Below are 15,742 nucleotides of genomic sequence, written 5' to 3' on the forward strand. Positions count from 1 at the left end.
CAATGCTCTTAACTCGTAGTCCGTCATTGTAAAATAAGAAATTGTTCTTAACCGACTTGCCTAGTTAAATAAAACATTTAAACTGCTAGGCTACCTGCCGCTAGGCTACCTTCAAGTTCATACCTGACATGAACTTCAACTTGTTTGATTACGTATTTATTCAATTGACAAGGTTAACATGTTGCTATAAAGTCAACAGGTTTGGTTAGAGTCACCATGCTTTCACTCCATTCCCAGGCATAACCTACTGCAGGCCAGGGGCTTTAGCAACTATCAGACTTGTAGAAATACTTCATCACTGTGCTGTCCATCCTTTTCTTCTTCTTGGGGTCTCTGTTCAGCGCCCTCTTCCTTATCTGAGGCAGGGCGGGCTGGACCTCTCTTCACACTGTTGGCGCTGTGGTAGGAGTCAGTTGAGGCCGAGCTGGAATAAGAGGACTCCTTCCTGGAGTCTTCCTGGACTTCTTGCCTTTCTTCTTGGAGATCCACCTGTTGCGACGGTCGTCTTGAGTCTGAGGAGCTGTCTGAGGAGCTCTTCTTCTTGGCCTTGCCTCTGCTGGAGCTAGTGGTGCTGCGGGAGCTGGAGCTAGTGGTGCTGCGGGAGCTGGAGCTGCTGGAAGACCTGGTGCATTAGTCCACTACCGAGCCAGACACTGAGCGACGCACACTGGAAAATACCACCCAGACCCTCATCCTTCTTCACGGCTCACACTGGTGATGCTGCTAATGCTGGTCATAATATCATCCTCCATGTTCGGCATGCTAGGGGCCAGGAAGAACACCTTGGAGTCCTTGTCAAAGTCAGGGCTGTGTGGGGCCCAGCAGCACTCCAGACCCTTCCTGGCCCTGCTGGTGGCCTCAGAGTAGGCCTGGGAGATGACCGAGCCATGGTCATCATCTTGATCAGCTCTTAAAAGAAGTCCCAACATGCTGTCATCCTAGTCTGTGGACTTAGACTTGGTCTTGCGTAGGAAGGTGCGGTCCGGGGTGTACTGAAGAGGGAGCTCTCATCCCCCTGGCATCCGATGGAGTCTTTCAGGTTGGAGCACTTCCTGTAGCTAAGGGAACTCATCACAGACACCGACCTGCTGTCTACTTCTTTGCCTTCCTTGCTCCCTCCTTTTCTCTTTTATCTCCTTACCGTCTTTCCCTTCCTTTGCATCTACATTCACTGCATTTCTGAGAGGCCATGAGGAGGAGGGTGTAGGAAACATGGACACCATGGAAACAATCAACATAGATACATGAGAGAAATAGATAGAGAACAGATGAGAATTTAGAGACTTGAGAGAGAAATGATGAAATTGAAGCGAGTCTAATAAGGAAAGTTAGGTTGTGAGTCGATCTGCTAAAGCTCATCAAAGAAAGCAGGTATATACGGGGCTAACCTGTGCTGTCTGCCAAGGGGGAGGAGATGTATTCATCTCAGGCAGAGCAGAGAGAGGGGCCATTTAGCAGACATGCCAGCTGGCCATGGGCCACTTCAATAAATCTGACAGGCAGCACAGCGCCTGCTTCCCTCTGCCTGCTGTCATTAGAGGGATGATAGGGAGGCAGAGAGAGATGACACCTAATCTCATGAAATACTTACCCTTCCATTCCACCCTGCCTCAGGTAATCGTGGGCTCTTTAGCTTTCAGCAGGGTAAAGGTATATAGGATGGGAATGAGGAAGCCTGCACTGCTCTATCAGGGACCAGCCAGAAAGAAGGGGGGTGATATCATAATGAAGTGCCTGAGGACTGAGGAGGCTGATAAACAGCCCAACAGACAGACAGGACAACACAACACTGACCTGGAGCTCTTCAGATGGCCCTCAGCTGACAGGGTCTTGGTGGATCCCTTATTCTTGGACAGCCAGGACTTGACATCGTCCACACGGTCCTCCACCTCTGAGTCCATGTCCAAGTCGTCACCACTGTGGGAAAGAGGTTGAAGGAGAGCAAACAGTGTTGTTATGTTGCTGTTTGCAGGAGGCAGAGCAGTTTAAGCCCAGGGAGGGCTATTGCAGATCCGCCACAGAGGACAACTGTTGGTTTGGACAGGAAGTACAACACAGAGATGACCCACACACACAGACCAATCAAAAGTTATGAATGTCATAACAGCTTTCTGATGCAGTTAGTCAAACAGCAGATGTGTTCCAGTCATGGTGGCAAACTGTGGTTAGCACAATGTAAAGGAAGGCAAGCTTTAGGGAGACCACAACAGCCCATTGACTTCGAGCAATGACAAACCCATATGCACCCATTCGCAAACTAGTTTACTAGTCAAGTGTTGTACTCCTACTTTCTGAATATTAATCAAATTATCTGTCACAAAGCTAAAGTTATGCGAAAGTAACTAAGTTTGATGAAAAAACTAAAACAAAGCTCATTTGAAAGCAAGAATAAACAGCTATTAGACAATTGGTGCATCCATAAATATGGGTACAGTACCTGAGTGCTTTCACTTCCCATGTTAAGTGTATAATCACTTACGACGGGGGCGGTCGAGCGAAACGACTCGTGGTGCCTCCGAGCAGGGCAGAATGCAAATGAATGGAGCTCATGAAAGCGTAATTAACTCGGTGGCCATAGCCAGGCTGTTAAGGCCTCTGTGGTGTGTGGCTGAGCGTGGCCTGTTGATGTAGATTGTTATTGGGGCTGAGCCGATGACAGCCCTCTAGCCCTGGCCTTGACAATAACAAGCAGTAAACAGAGACTGGAAGGAACCCAAGGAGAAAGTATATTAGATCATGCCTCTGAAAGGTCGGCAGGCACATTTCAATCCGGATTCATCTGTTCCTCACTCCCAGAGGTGAAGCATCTCTGCCTCTGCATTATGTATCTGTTTGTCTCCGGGAGAGGGGAGGAGGGAAGAGGGAGGGCACCCACAGGGTCTAAAGACTTAGATTATGAACAAATATGTCTGGGAACCATTAAGCCTAGCAGGGTTCATTAGTTTATAGTAACAGAATGAGCTATAAAGGAACATCCTCAAAGAACACACACTGCAGTCAAGGAGTAATCATTTGGATCATAACCAACAACAATGTTCAGTGTCTGACGTCAATCCAATCAACAATGTTCAGTGTCTGACGTCAATCCAATCAACAATGTTCAGTGTCTGATGTGGCATGACAGTAATACAAATACCAAAGCAAGGCACAGATCTCCCCTGTCCCAGCTTATCTGGTGAGGCTGGGAAAGAATGCAAAGTGCTAATCACGAGCCAACATAGTGCATCATATTCAAAGAGGTCTTCGATGATGGCCTTCTTAAATGGTAATAGTTAAGTGGTATAGACCACTGGGCAGCATCCCCCTGCTCACATATTTACATATTTATTAGCAATATGTTGCTCAGGACAAGGCAATAAACCACACGTTCAAACAAGTCTCTATGGAGAACAAAATGTTTCTACAAGGCAAAACTACGCACATCTTTCCCACATACACACCAACACCTGCACTGGAGCAGCTGTGGCACACACAGAGGCGGCTTGTAATCGAGGGCTTTGCAAATGGTGTCACACAATTTATGTCCTTGGCCTCACACCACTGGCGAAACAGCGCTGAGGCTCCAGGGAGCACCGGATTTAGAGCTCGACATTAATTGCTTCTGACAATCGGCCTCCACTGGTTGTATATCTCTGTTACATATTTTACCTTTATTTATTACATATAGAGTATCAGTCAAAAGTTGACAGACCTACTCATTCAAGGGTTTTCTTTATTTTTACTATTTTCTACAGTGTAAAATAATAGTGAAGACATCAAAAACTATGAAATAACACATTTGGAATCATGTAGTAACCAACAAAGTGTTAAACAAATCAAGATATATTTGAGATTCTTCAAAGCAGCCACCCTTTGCCTTGATGACAGCTTTGCACACTCTTGGCATCCTCTCAACCAGCTTCATGAGGTAGTCACCTGGAATGCATTTCAATTAACAGGTGTGCCTTGTTAAAAGTTAATGTGCAGAATTTCTTTCCTTCTTAATGCGTTTGAGACAATTAGCTGTATCTTGACACAGTAGGGGTGGTATACAAAAGATAGCCCTATTTAGTAAAGTACCAAGTCCATATTATTGCAAGAACAGCTCAAATGTGCAAAAACAAACACTCCATCATTATTTAAGACAAAGTTCAGTCAATCCGGAAAATTTCAAGAACTTTGAAAGTGTCTTCAAGTGCAGTCGCAAAAACCACCAAGCTCTATGATGAAACTGTCTCTCATGAGGACCGCTACAGGAAAGGAAGACCCAGAGTTACCTCTGCTGCCGAGGATAAGTTCATTAGAGTTGCACCTCAGATTGCAGCCCAAATCAATGCCTCACAGAGTTCAACAAACAGACATGTCAACATTAACTGTTCAGAGGAGACTGCGTGAATCAGGCCTTCATTGTCGAAATGCTGCAAAGAAACCACTACTAAATGACCAATAAGAAGAAACTTGTTTGGGCCAAGAAACACAAGCAATGGACATTAGACCGGTGGATCCAAATTTTTGATTTTTGGTTCCAACCGCTGTGTCTTTGAGACGCAGAGCAGGTGAACGGATGATCTCAGCATGTGTGGTTCCCACTGTGAAGCATGGAGGAGGTGGTGTGATGGTGCTTTGCTGGTGACACTGTTGGTGATTAATTTAGAATTCAAGGCACACTTAACCAGCATGGCTACCACACCATTCTGTAGCGATACACCATCCCATCTGGTTTGCGCTTACTGGGACTATCATTTGTTTTTCAACAGGACAATGACCCAAGACACACCTCCAGGCTTTGTAAGGGCTATTTGACAAAGGAGTGTGACGGAGTGCTGCATCAGATGACCTGACCTCCACAATCACCCGACCTCAACCCAATTGAGATGGTTTGGGATGAGTTGGACTGCAGAGTGATGGAAAAGCAGCCAACAAGTGCTCAGCATATGGGGGAAATCCTTCAAGACTGTTGGAAAAGCATTTGGTTGAGAGAATGCTAAGAGTGTGCAAAGCTGTCATCAAGGCAAAGGGTGGTTACTTTAAAGAATCTCAAATATAAAAACACTTCTTTGTTTACTATAGGATTCCAAATGTGTTATTTCATAGTATTGATGTCTTCACTATTATTCTACAATGTATAAAATAGTAAAAATAAAGAAAAACCCTTGACCGAGTACGTGTCCAAACTTTTGACTGGTACTGTACTTATATACCATCATACAGCTCCTATGGATTATTCCTGTCTACAGTATTCTGCACATAGATCGTCTTGGTCCCAGCATCTCATATCAAATCAAATGTTATTGGTCACATACACATATTTAGCAGATGTTATTGCAGGTGTAGCGAAATGCTTGTGTTCCTAGCTCCAACAGTGCAGTAGTATCTAACAGTGCAGTAGTATCTAAAAATGATTCACAACAATACACACAAATCTAAAAGTAAAGGAATGGAATTAAGAAATATATAAATATTAGATTGAGCAATGTCAGAGTGGCATTGATTAAAATACAGTAGAATAGAATACAGTATATACATATGAGATGAGTAAACAGTATGTAAACATTATTAAAGAAACTAGTGTTCCATTATTAAAGTGGCCAGTGATTCCAAGTCTATGTATATAGGGCAGCAGCCTCTAAGGTGCAGGGTTGCGTAACCGGGTGGAAGCCGGCTAGTGATGGCTATTTAACAGTCTGACGGCCTTAAGATAAAAGCTGTTTTCCAGTCTCTCAGTCCCAGATTTGATGCACCTGTACTGACCTCGCCTTCTGGATGATAGCGGGGTGAACAGGCCTTGGCTCGGGTGGTTGATGTCCTTGATGATCTTATTGGCCATCCTGTGACATCGGGTGCTGTAGGTGTCCTGGAGGGCAGGTAGTTTGCCCCCGGTGATGCGTTGTGCAGACCTCACCACCCTCGGTTGCGGGTGGTGCAGTCGCCATACCAGGCGGTGATACAGCCCGACAGAATGCTCTCAATTGTGCATCTGTAAAAGTTTGTGAGGGTTTTAGGGGCCAAGACAAATTTCTTCAGCCTCCTGAGGTTGAAGAGGTGCTGTTGCGCCTTCAGTAGTTGCGCCTTCTTCAACACACTGTCTGGGTGGGTGGACCATTTCAGATCGTCAGTGATGAGTACGCCGAGGAACTTGAAACGTTCCACCTTCTCCACTGCGGTCCAGTCGATGTGGATAGGGGCGTGCTCCCTCCACTGTTCCCTGAAGTCCGCGACATCATGGTCACACACTGTGTTTACTGCTCATAGCAGAGACATATCCACTAAATCCATGTCATTTGAGTACTGTGTACACATTCAGACTCACATACGGTACTGTACACTCTTCAAGGATTGGTTGTGTGTGATCTTCCTACGACCATGACGTGATACATTTGACAAAGAAATGCCTGAAATAGAATAGTGCACTGGAAAGATGACATCCTTTCCTCTTTTAATGTTTACGGTGCTTGTCAGAAAAGGTGGAAAAAGATGTTCAAACATTTCAGACCTATTAATTATTCTTTATCCCTTTCACTCACACACAAAAAAATAAATCTATCCTACCATTTTCACCTTTTTCCTGGTGCAATTACTACAAATAAAAATCAAATGGGAGCACTAATCCGTCTGAACGTTCCCTTCACAATTCACTGACAAATCAATTCTTCCATTATTGTTTATCGCACTGCTTTTACATACAGATCAAAGGTGGGGACAAATTTGCTAAGTAACCATGGGGATTCACTTTCTTTTCTCAAAAGCATCTAAGTGAGGAACCCATAGTCTTGATGCTAACATACAAAGACAGTGCACTGTGCTGATTCACATGAGCTGCCTTGTCTGTCTGCTGGCAAATTAATTAATAACAATAAGAGGAATTGAATCATAGGGCAGGGAAGTGTTCTCTATTGGAACAAGCAATTAGAGGTTAATACTGATACAAATAATGAATGCTGAGAAAATTAACTGGTGACACCAACTACAAATCACACACTTTCATCCAAAATTGTGAAGTACATTTGCATTTTTTTATCAAAATATGACGAGCTACAACTGGAATGTTAACTTAAATTATGGGTCTTTAGAATTAATACTTAACCAGAAAGACTTATGTCGAAGTCTAAAGTGAGTAAGCTAGAACATATTGTAACGACCCGGTATTGTGTTCTGTGTTTGTGGGTGTGTTATGGTTCTCATGGCTACTAGCAGGGGTTAAATATGTCAGGACAGATGGAAAGGTTGGGGGGGTATGATGGGTAATCCCGCGGGGTTTGGAAATGCATAAATAGGGATTACTGTCTCATCTCTCTCTTCTGTTCGGGGCCTTGATCTGTTCCTATGAGAGTGACCCTTAACTCGACATGGTATAATTGTGTACGTTCGGCATTTAGCGGCGTGGGCTGTGGCCTGAACAATAGCCCAGTTTAGGAATAAACCTGTGTTCTGACCTGCACACCTAGAGTCCGTCTCTTTTCCCTTTATGACCCAGCCGGGTCATTACAATATTAAACAAGCAGCTCAACCAGATTCTACAGAGAGCGAACCTACAAAGACTATAGGGCGATTCCACGCCAGCTGACAATATTTTTGGTATCTCAGATTGTTCGGGCAATTCTCACAAAGAAACTTCATTTGGAGGAAGGATGTTTGAAAAGATGTTTACATTAGCACAAACCATTGGAGAAAATCATGATGAAAGTGGCCATTTTAGGCCCTTTTTAGACCTATACATGCCTCCCATAAGACTATGATCTATGAACATGATCCAGACATCTTGTCACTATGCTCCCTATAGTGTGCTCTAACATAAAAGCTCAGAGTAAGGAACTGTAACACAATGCACATTAGTGACATCTGCTGGTCATCAATAAAAGCAGTGTTTGATGGTCAGAAGTTTTCTCCTTGGTTCAGTGGTTACATGCCGACTCTAGCGGGCACCTTTTTGTTTCTGGATCTTTTTAGAATTTAACTCATTTTGAGTCACAATTGTGTTTTATCTACTCTGACAATTAATACACAGATTAAAAGGGGAAACCCAGTTAGAGCTAGTAATCTCTCCTCCATCTGAGGACTATATATGGCGGTTGGCAACCAACTTTAAGGTGCTTTACCACCACCAACTGGACTGGAGTGTGGACCTCAGTTCAGTAGCAACAGCAAGCTAGCTAGCTAAACGTCAAAACACAAACACTCATGGACATGTCCCCAAATGAATATAGTTGGTTCAGAGTTAGTTTTGATATTTCAACTTTTCCAGACTGCATCTGGTGTGGATGTACAAAATCAACATGCACGCGATTTGGAACGCACGAGCGTGCCTGGTCTAGTCAGCATGTTAGTCATGAGTCTTAGTAGCCCACAATCAGTTACCAGTGTAGGTTCACAGCTTCCATCACGCTTCCCTTTTTTTGTTGTTGCTGTGAATCTATTTTATTTACTGTCAAAAACTGTGAATATATGGTATCATTTAGGATGCTTAAGACCAAAGCTTATACTTTACTAAATACAACTAATTGTTTGAAAAATGTGCAGAAAGTGTGGCGTCAAATAAAACGATTTTCTAAATAATATGCCTTCGCAGGGATTCGACCCCATTCCCTGTGAATGGTTCTGGTCCCCGGGAACCCAACTACCTGTTAGGGCTACCGTTCAAGTGATGCGACATATAAAAACCCTTACTACATTGGTAGTACAGTGTCCAGTAGAGGTCGGTGTTTGAAAGCAACTTGGAATCGAAGACACTGGAACCGCGGCAAAATCTGTGGAATTTTGCATTTTTCAACACACGGTTTGAAAAACCACACAAATCAAACTGAGCTTCAAGACGTCATTGATCACGTGATAATGTTTATTTGAAAAGAGCATTGGAGCTCCATTATCAATCGTCCCATCAGTATCAATTTATATGTAAGAAATGGATCACATCATTAAACGTACCAGAGAGCCAACTCTGGAAATTTGACACATACTCCTTAGTGTTTACTCAAATATGGAGTATGACAACATTAGGAGGCATATATAGGTCTAAAAAGGGCCTGAAATGACCAATTTCATCATGATTTTACAAAAAAAACGTAAAAAGCATGTTTAACAAACTTTTTCTCAATGAAGTTCCGATCTGAGAATTGCCAGAACAATCTGGCAGTAGTGGAACAAGTACCCAATTGTCATACTTGAGTAAAAGTAAAGATACATTAATAGAAAATGACTCAAGTAAAAGTGAAAGTCACCCAGTAATATAGTACTTGAGTAAAAGTCTAAAAGTATTTGATTTTAAACTTACTTTAGTATCAAAAGTAAATGTAATCACTAAAATGTACTTAGGTATCAAAAGTAAAAGTATAAATCATTTCAAATTCCTTCTATTAAGCAAACCAGACAGCACCATTTTTTTGTTTTTTTTACATTTACGAATAGCCAGGGGCACACTCCAACATTTAGACATAATTTACAAACAAAGCATGTGTGTTTAATGAGTCTGCCAGATCAGAGGCAGTAGGGATGACTAGGGATGCTGTCTTGATAAGTGCTTGAATTGGACCATTTTCCTGTTCAGCTAAGCATTCAAAATGTACTTTTGGGCGTCAGGGAAAATGTATGGAGTAAAAAGTACAATATTTTCTTTAGGAATGTAGTTAAGTAAAAGTTGTAAAAAATATAAATAGTAAAGTACAGATACCCAAAAAAACTACTTAAGTAGTACTTTAAAGTATTTTTACTTAAGTACTTTACACCACTGCAATCTGAGATAGCAAAAATATTTTCCGCTCCCGCCTCGTGTGGAATTGTCCTTATGTTATCAATAGGTTGTACTGTAGAGAAAAGTAACAACGCTCTTAAACGCAATGAAATAGGTTGGTTATTGAAAGTATCAAACGCATGCATGTAGAATGGCGTGTCACATAACACAGGATGCAGGGCAGAGGTCCATGGTTGTTGTGTAAACAGTGGTTAATAATATTTCATGGGAATGTGATGAAACATCTTCAGGTATTCTATTTGTTTTTAATTTCCCACAGCAGTGAGTATCCCTCAAACAGTAAGTTAATTAGAGATGTTAACCTTAGTCATTTTAACTAAGTTCCTTCTGCTCAAAATGTCATCATAAACAGCAGGAGTGAAATGTCTCCATAATACAGCACCATTCTCTGTGACAGTGATTTTAAAACCTGGAAATCAAACAATACTGAGAAAAAGAAAGGATGCATTGTCCATTCTCACATTTTGTTCTTTCGTTTCTGATACTTTGTCACCATGCCTTATAAACTGGGCAATGAGTGGGAGGAAAGAAAAAAAAGAAAAAAGTAAGAAACAGAAAATGAGAAATACAGCCAACAGATTGTGAAAAAGAACAACCCGGGGATGTAGTGTGCCTCAGGGTAGATAGAGCTACATTGTGCTCTAAAAAAGGACAATAAGCCTCAAAATAACTGCTGCAAAAAATCTGATGAACCTCATCCATACTGCACGGTTTTGGGCAGTGATTCATAATACCAACTGACTCATTCTCGATCTGACCCCATTGTTTGAAAAGGGAAGAGGGAGTCTAAACTCCCACTCAGAGGCCATGTATCACTGTCATGTTTACTTCAGTGGGGCTCAGAGGTAGTGTAACCCTGAATCTGCCCATAAAGAGAGCTAAACAAGAGGAAAAACAATTAGCACAGGGGAGCGGATTAGAGGAGAAAAGGGGAGAAGAGAGAGGGAAGAGAGGAAAGAGAGAAAAGAGAAAAAAGAAAGAAGAAGAATGTGGGGTAAAGAGAAACTACAAAATCTGGTCAAAATAATGAACAGGTGTTTCTGACAATTTTATTACAAAGAGAAACTGTACTTCCGGAGAGAGGGAGGGACCTACTTGTTTATGAGGTCATCTTCTCCGTCACTGTCGACCATCTCGTCTTCAATGGCGGCCTGCAGGTCTCCGATCCTCTTGAATGCCAGCTTGAGGTCCAACTGCAGGCTCTGATTGGCTGCCTCCAGACTCTCTATGTCCATGTCCTATTGGGTCAGGATGACAAAGAACTAGTGACCGTCACCCCAAAACTCTTGTTCCACCACACAAATGTGGACTGTGCGCTCTTCCTTACCAGCTCGTGCTTCTTGCGGCTGGCCTCAGCTTCCTTCTTGGACAGCTCAGCCATCTCCTCTTTGATGTCCCTCATCTGTCTCTGCACACGTTTGTTCTGCTCCTTCTCCCTGTTCTCTCCATTCCCGCGGTGGTCTCTCTCCTCTGTCATCTTCTCCAGGTTCTCCTTAAGACGGCTCGTCAGGCTCTGGGGACGAGGAGACGGAACCGGGTCAGAACTTTCTGGAACCTCGTTGAACACACAGCTGAGACATCCAGCATAGGTGCCTGAGCACATTTCACTTTGAAGTTTGTGGTTAATGTACTTGGAGAAGGGTCAAATTGAGGCCACTGATAATTTCAATTGAGCTCAGGTGTGCAGAAATCACAGGTGGCCAGAGAAAGATAGTATGGCTGTTGTAAAATGTATTTCCCCTCACAGCACTTGTTCAATGAACCAAATGTGGCCTCACAGCTTGCCCTCTACCTCCCACATACAAGCCCCTTTCTCTCACACACACAACACTCTCCCTCCCTCCTTGTCCCACCACCTTGCTACCTCGCTCCCTCCCTTTCCCTTCCGCTCTCTCTACCTCTACCTCCCTCTCCCCTCGTCTCACCTCCAGGCGTTTGATCTGGGTCTTCTCGTACTCCAACTTGGTCTCCAGCTCGCGGATCTTGGCCTCCTGCCTGCTGACCAGAGACTTCTCCACCATGGACTGCTCCTGGAACTCCAGCTGGCTATGCAGGGACTGCAACTAGAGGGGACCACACACACAGAAGAGTACTATTGACACGGCACTGAACACCTTCACTCTGCCCTACACAACCAACCTCTCTCTTCTCTAATCAATACTAAGCCTCCATACTTTTACAACAGATGCTTGATTGCAAAAATAAGAACATTTCACCTCTTCCCTTCATCTGCATTGTGAATATCATCCCCCCCCTGCTTTTTGGGAATCTAGCCAGCATTATTGTTGCCCTTCATGCTAGGCATATCTAATGTTAATAGCCAATAAGCCGAGGATAACATAACCCCAGTAGCCTGTAATGGTCAGAAGGAGAGTTGGAGAACCAGGCCTGAATAACGATCACAGATCCCACCACGGAGGGGAAGAAGATCAATGCTTTGTAAACTTGTTCCGTCTTAAGACTTTTCTCATAACTGATAAGAGGAGATACACTAAATAAAAGTACCCAACATGCACCACGGCTACTAATGAGGAGCTTTGCATCTGATAGTAGGATTTGGAGCTGGCCTTTCATGTGATTAAAGAACACAATGTTCCTATCATAGTTGATCTGTTAATCACTACAGGGCTACAGGATTTAGATGGCTATCTATTGCCGCCTTTGGTGGCAGCTCTTAAAACCCCCTTGCAGCCAGCAGTATTAGCTGTAGGATCAGGCACTAAGCACAGACAGAGCTCTGAGCCTCTCCAGGTAAAGGTCAAGGTAATAGTGTCGGTGTAGGACATCATGTATGACTGTGCCGAGGACATGTTGTCCTCTGAGCGGCTGATGAATGTGCAGGACTCCAGTCACCCGAGCCACAGTCTGTAGACCCTGTTAACATCTGGCAAATGGTTTCGGCGCATCGTGTCTCGGACCAACAGGCTCCAAGACAGCTGCTACCACCAGGCCATCAGACTGGTGAACAGCTAACCCTAGCTGTCTACCTGCACCTTAGAGACTATTTGCATTGACTATCCACACATCCAAACCTTACACACACTCACAGTCAACGCTGCTGTTCCATTTACAGTATATCACAAAAGTGAGTACACCCCTCACATTTTTGTATATATTTGAGTATATCTTTTCATGTGACAACACTGAAGAAATGACACTTTGCTACAATGTAAAGTAGTGAGTGTACAGCTTGTATAACAGTGTAAATTTGCTGTCCCCTCAAAATAACTCAACACACAGCCATTAATGTCTAAACCGCTGGCAACAAAAGTGAGTACACCCCTAAGTGAAAATGTCCAAATTGGGCCCAATTAGCCATTTTCCCTCCCCGGTGTCATGTGACTCGTTAGTGTTACAAGGTCTCAGGTGTGAATGGGGAGCAGGTGTGTTAAATTTGGTGTCATCGCTCTCACACTCCCTCATACTGACTGGTCACTGGAAGTTCAACATGGCACCTCATGGCAAAGAACTCCCTGAGGATCTGAAAAAAATCATTGTTGCTCTACATAAAGATGGCCTGGGCTATAAGAAGATGGCCAAGACCCTAAAACTGAGCTGCAGCACGGTTGCCAAGACCATACAGCGGTTTAACTGGACAGGTTCCACTCAGAACAGGCCTCGCCATGGTCGACCAAAGAAGTTGAGTGCACGTGCTCAGCGTCATATCCAGAGGTTGTCTTTGGGAAATAGACGTATGAGTGCTGCCAGCATTGCTGCAGAGGTTGAAGGGGTGGGGGGTCAGCCTGTCAGTGCTCAGACCATACGCCGTACACTGCATCTAATTGGTCTGCATGGCTGTCGTCCCAGAAGGAAGCCTCTTCTAAAGATGATGCACAAGAAAGCCCGCAAACAGTTTGCTGAAGACAAGCAGACTAAGGACATGGATTACTGGAACCATGTCCTGTGGTCTGATGAGACCAAGATAAACTTATTTGGTTCAGATGGTGTCAAGCGTGTGTGGCGGCAACCAGGTGAGGAGTACAAAGACAAGTGTGTCTTGCCTACAGTCAAGCGTGGTGGGAGTGTCATGGTCTGGGGCTGCATGAGTGCTGCCGGCACTGGGGAGCTACAGTTCATTGAGGGAACCATGAATGCCAACATGTACTGTGACATACTGAAGCAGAGCATGATCCCCTCCCTTCAGAGACTGGGCCGCAGGGCAGTATTCCAACATGATAACGACCCCAAACACACCTCCAAGACGACCACTGTCTTGCTAAAGAAGCTGAGGGTAAAGGTGATGGACTGGCCAAGCATGTCTCCAGACCTAAACCCTATTGAGCATCTGTGGGGCATCCTCAAACGGAAGGTGGAGGAGTGCAAGGTCTCTAACATCCACCAGCTCCGTGATGTCGTCATGGAGGAGTGGAAGAGGACTCCAGTGGCAACCTGTGAAGCTCTGGTGAACTCCATGCCCAAGAGGGTTAAGGAAGTGCTGGAAAATGATGGTGGCCACACAAAATATTGACACTTTGGGCCCAATTTGGACATTTTTACTTAGGGGTGTACTCACTTTTGTTGCCAGCGGTTTAGACATTAATGGCTGTGTGTTGAGTTATTTTGAGGGGACAGCAAATTTACACTGTTATACAAGCTGTACACTCACTACTTTACATTGTAGCAAAGTGTCATTTCTTCAGTGTTGTCACATGAAAAGATATACTCAAATATTTACAAAAATGTGAGGGGTGTACTGACTTTTGTGATATACTGTATATACTAGCATATTTATTCCACTGCTGACCAAGACATTATCCACTTTATTTGCAAATACAGTCATAGTTGACGTCACACATTGATCATTTATACTGAATATCCTATTGTGTACATATAACCTTTATTTATCTTACTACTTTCTCCTACTTATTTGAGATTTTGATTATTGACATACTTCCGCACTGTTGAGGGAGCCTGAAAGTAAGCATTTCTATGCACTGTTTATACCTGCTGTGAATTGTGTAATATTTGATTTGTAGATAGGTGTGACAGGGATGGGTGGAGGGGGATAGGTGGGGGACTTTCAGTGGGATCGGGGTTCCCCTGGCGGGCAGCCATGGAAGTTTGTGTTGTAATGTGTACCTTGTCCTGGATCTCCTGCTTCTCCTTCATGGCTTCCTCTAGCTGGACCTGGATGTCACTGATCTGGGCCAGGTCTCTGGCAGACTGACACATCACAAACACACAAGAGACAGTTACAGTAGTTTCTTATGTGGAATGGTAACATTGAACGTAGGTATTTCTTCTTAGGTGGGTTAATAGCCAATAGTAAACTATTCAAAATAAGATATTGTAACAATCTTATTCTAATTCATATAATCTCCTGTGGAACAGATTGCATCTCTCAATGCTATTTAGTGGCATTTATCTCTAACGTCTCAATGCAGTTCCGCCTACACATAGGTAAATACATTAGCAGCTTTTTAAAGTGCACAGATCCTGGCACCCACGTCGTGTCACACTAAAGGCATAGAGAGAAAGTAAATGATGAGAAATGATTATAAACTCCTGCTGAATATGGAGGTATTGTCACATCAGCTGTCACTTGTGATTCCTATGAGACGTGACATGGCCCACTCATAAAGGTAGGTCGGTGGCTTAGTCATCCTGTGCAGTGTTCATGAGAGAGAGATGTGAGCGGGATGCACAGTGCATTCGGAAAGTATTCAGACCTTGACTTTTTCCACATTTTGTTACGATACAACCTTATTCTAAAATTGATTAAATAGTTGTCCCCACCCTCCTCTACACACAATACACCATAATGACAAAGCAAAAACAGCTTTTTAGAAATGTTTGCAAATTACTCAAAATAAAAACTGAAATATTACATTTACATAAGTATTCAGACCCTTTACTGAGTACATTGTTGAAGCACCTTTGGCAGCGATTACAGCCTCGAGTCTTCTTGGGTATGACACTACAAGATTGGCACACCTGTATTTGGGGAGTTTCTCCCATTCTTCTCTGCAGATCCTCTCAAGTTCTGTCAGGTTGGAAGGTGAGCGTCTCTGCACAGCT

General features: G+C 43.6%; 1 protein-coding gene across 1 annotated transcript in view; it reads right to left on the minus strand.

Moving 5' to 3' along the window:
- Positions 1-689: 689 nt before the first annotated feature.
- LOC120043605 (unconventional myosin-XVIIIa-like) overlaps positions 690-15,742 on the minus strand; it is a 94,913-nt gene continuing 79,860 nt past the window's right edge. The window contains exons 34-40 of the mRNA XM_038988170.1: positions 14,804-14,887; positions 11,650-11,787; positions 11,052-11,237; positions 10,820-10,962; positions 1,795-1,917; positions 1,086-1,179; positions 690-869 (exon numbers count right to left, since the gene is read on the minus strand). Coding sequence (XP_038844098.1) covers positions 690-869; positions 1,086-1,179; positions 1,795-1,917; positions 10,820-10,962; positions 11,052-11,237; positions 11,650-11,787; positions 14,804-14,887 — 948 coding nt within the window. The remainder of the gene's footprint in view (positions 870-1,085; positions 1,180-1,794; positions 1,918-10,819; positions 10,963-11,051; positions 11,238-11,649; positions 11,788-14,803; positions 14,888-15,742) is intronic.

This window comes from Salvelinus namaycush, chromosome 3 (assembly GCF_016432855.1).
Source record: "Salvelinus namaycush isolate Seneca chromosome 3, SaNama_1.0, whole genome shotgun sequence".
Classification (NCBI taxonomy): Eukaryota; Metazoa; Chordata; class Actinopteri; order Salmoniformes; family Salmonidae; genus Salvelinus; species Salvelinus namaycush.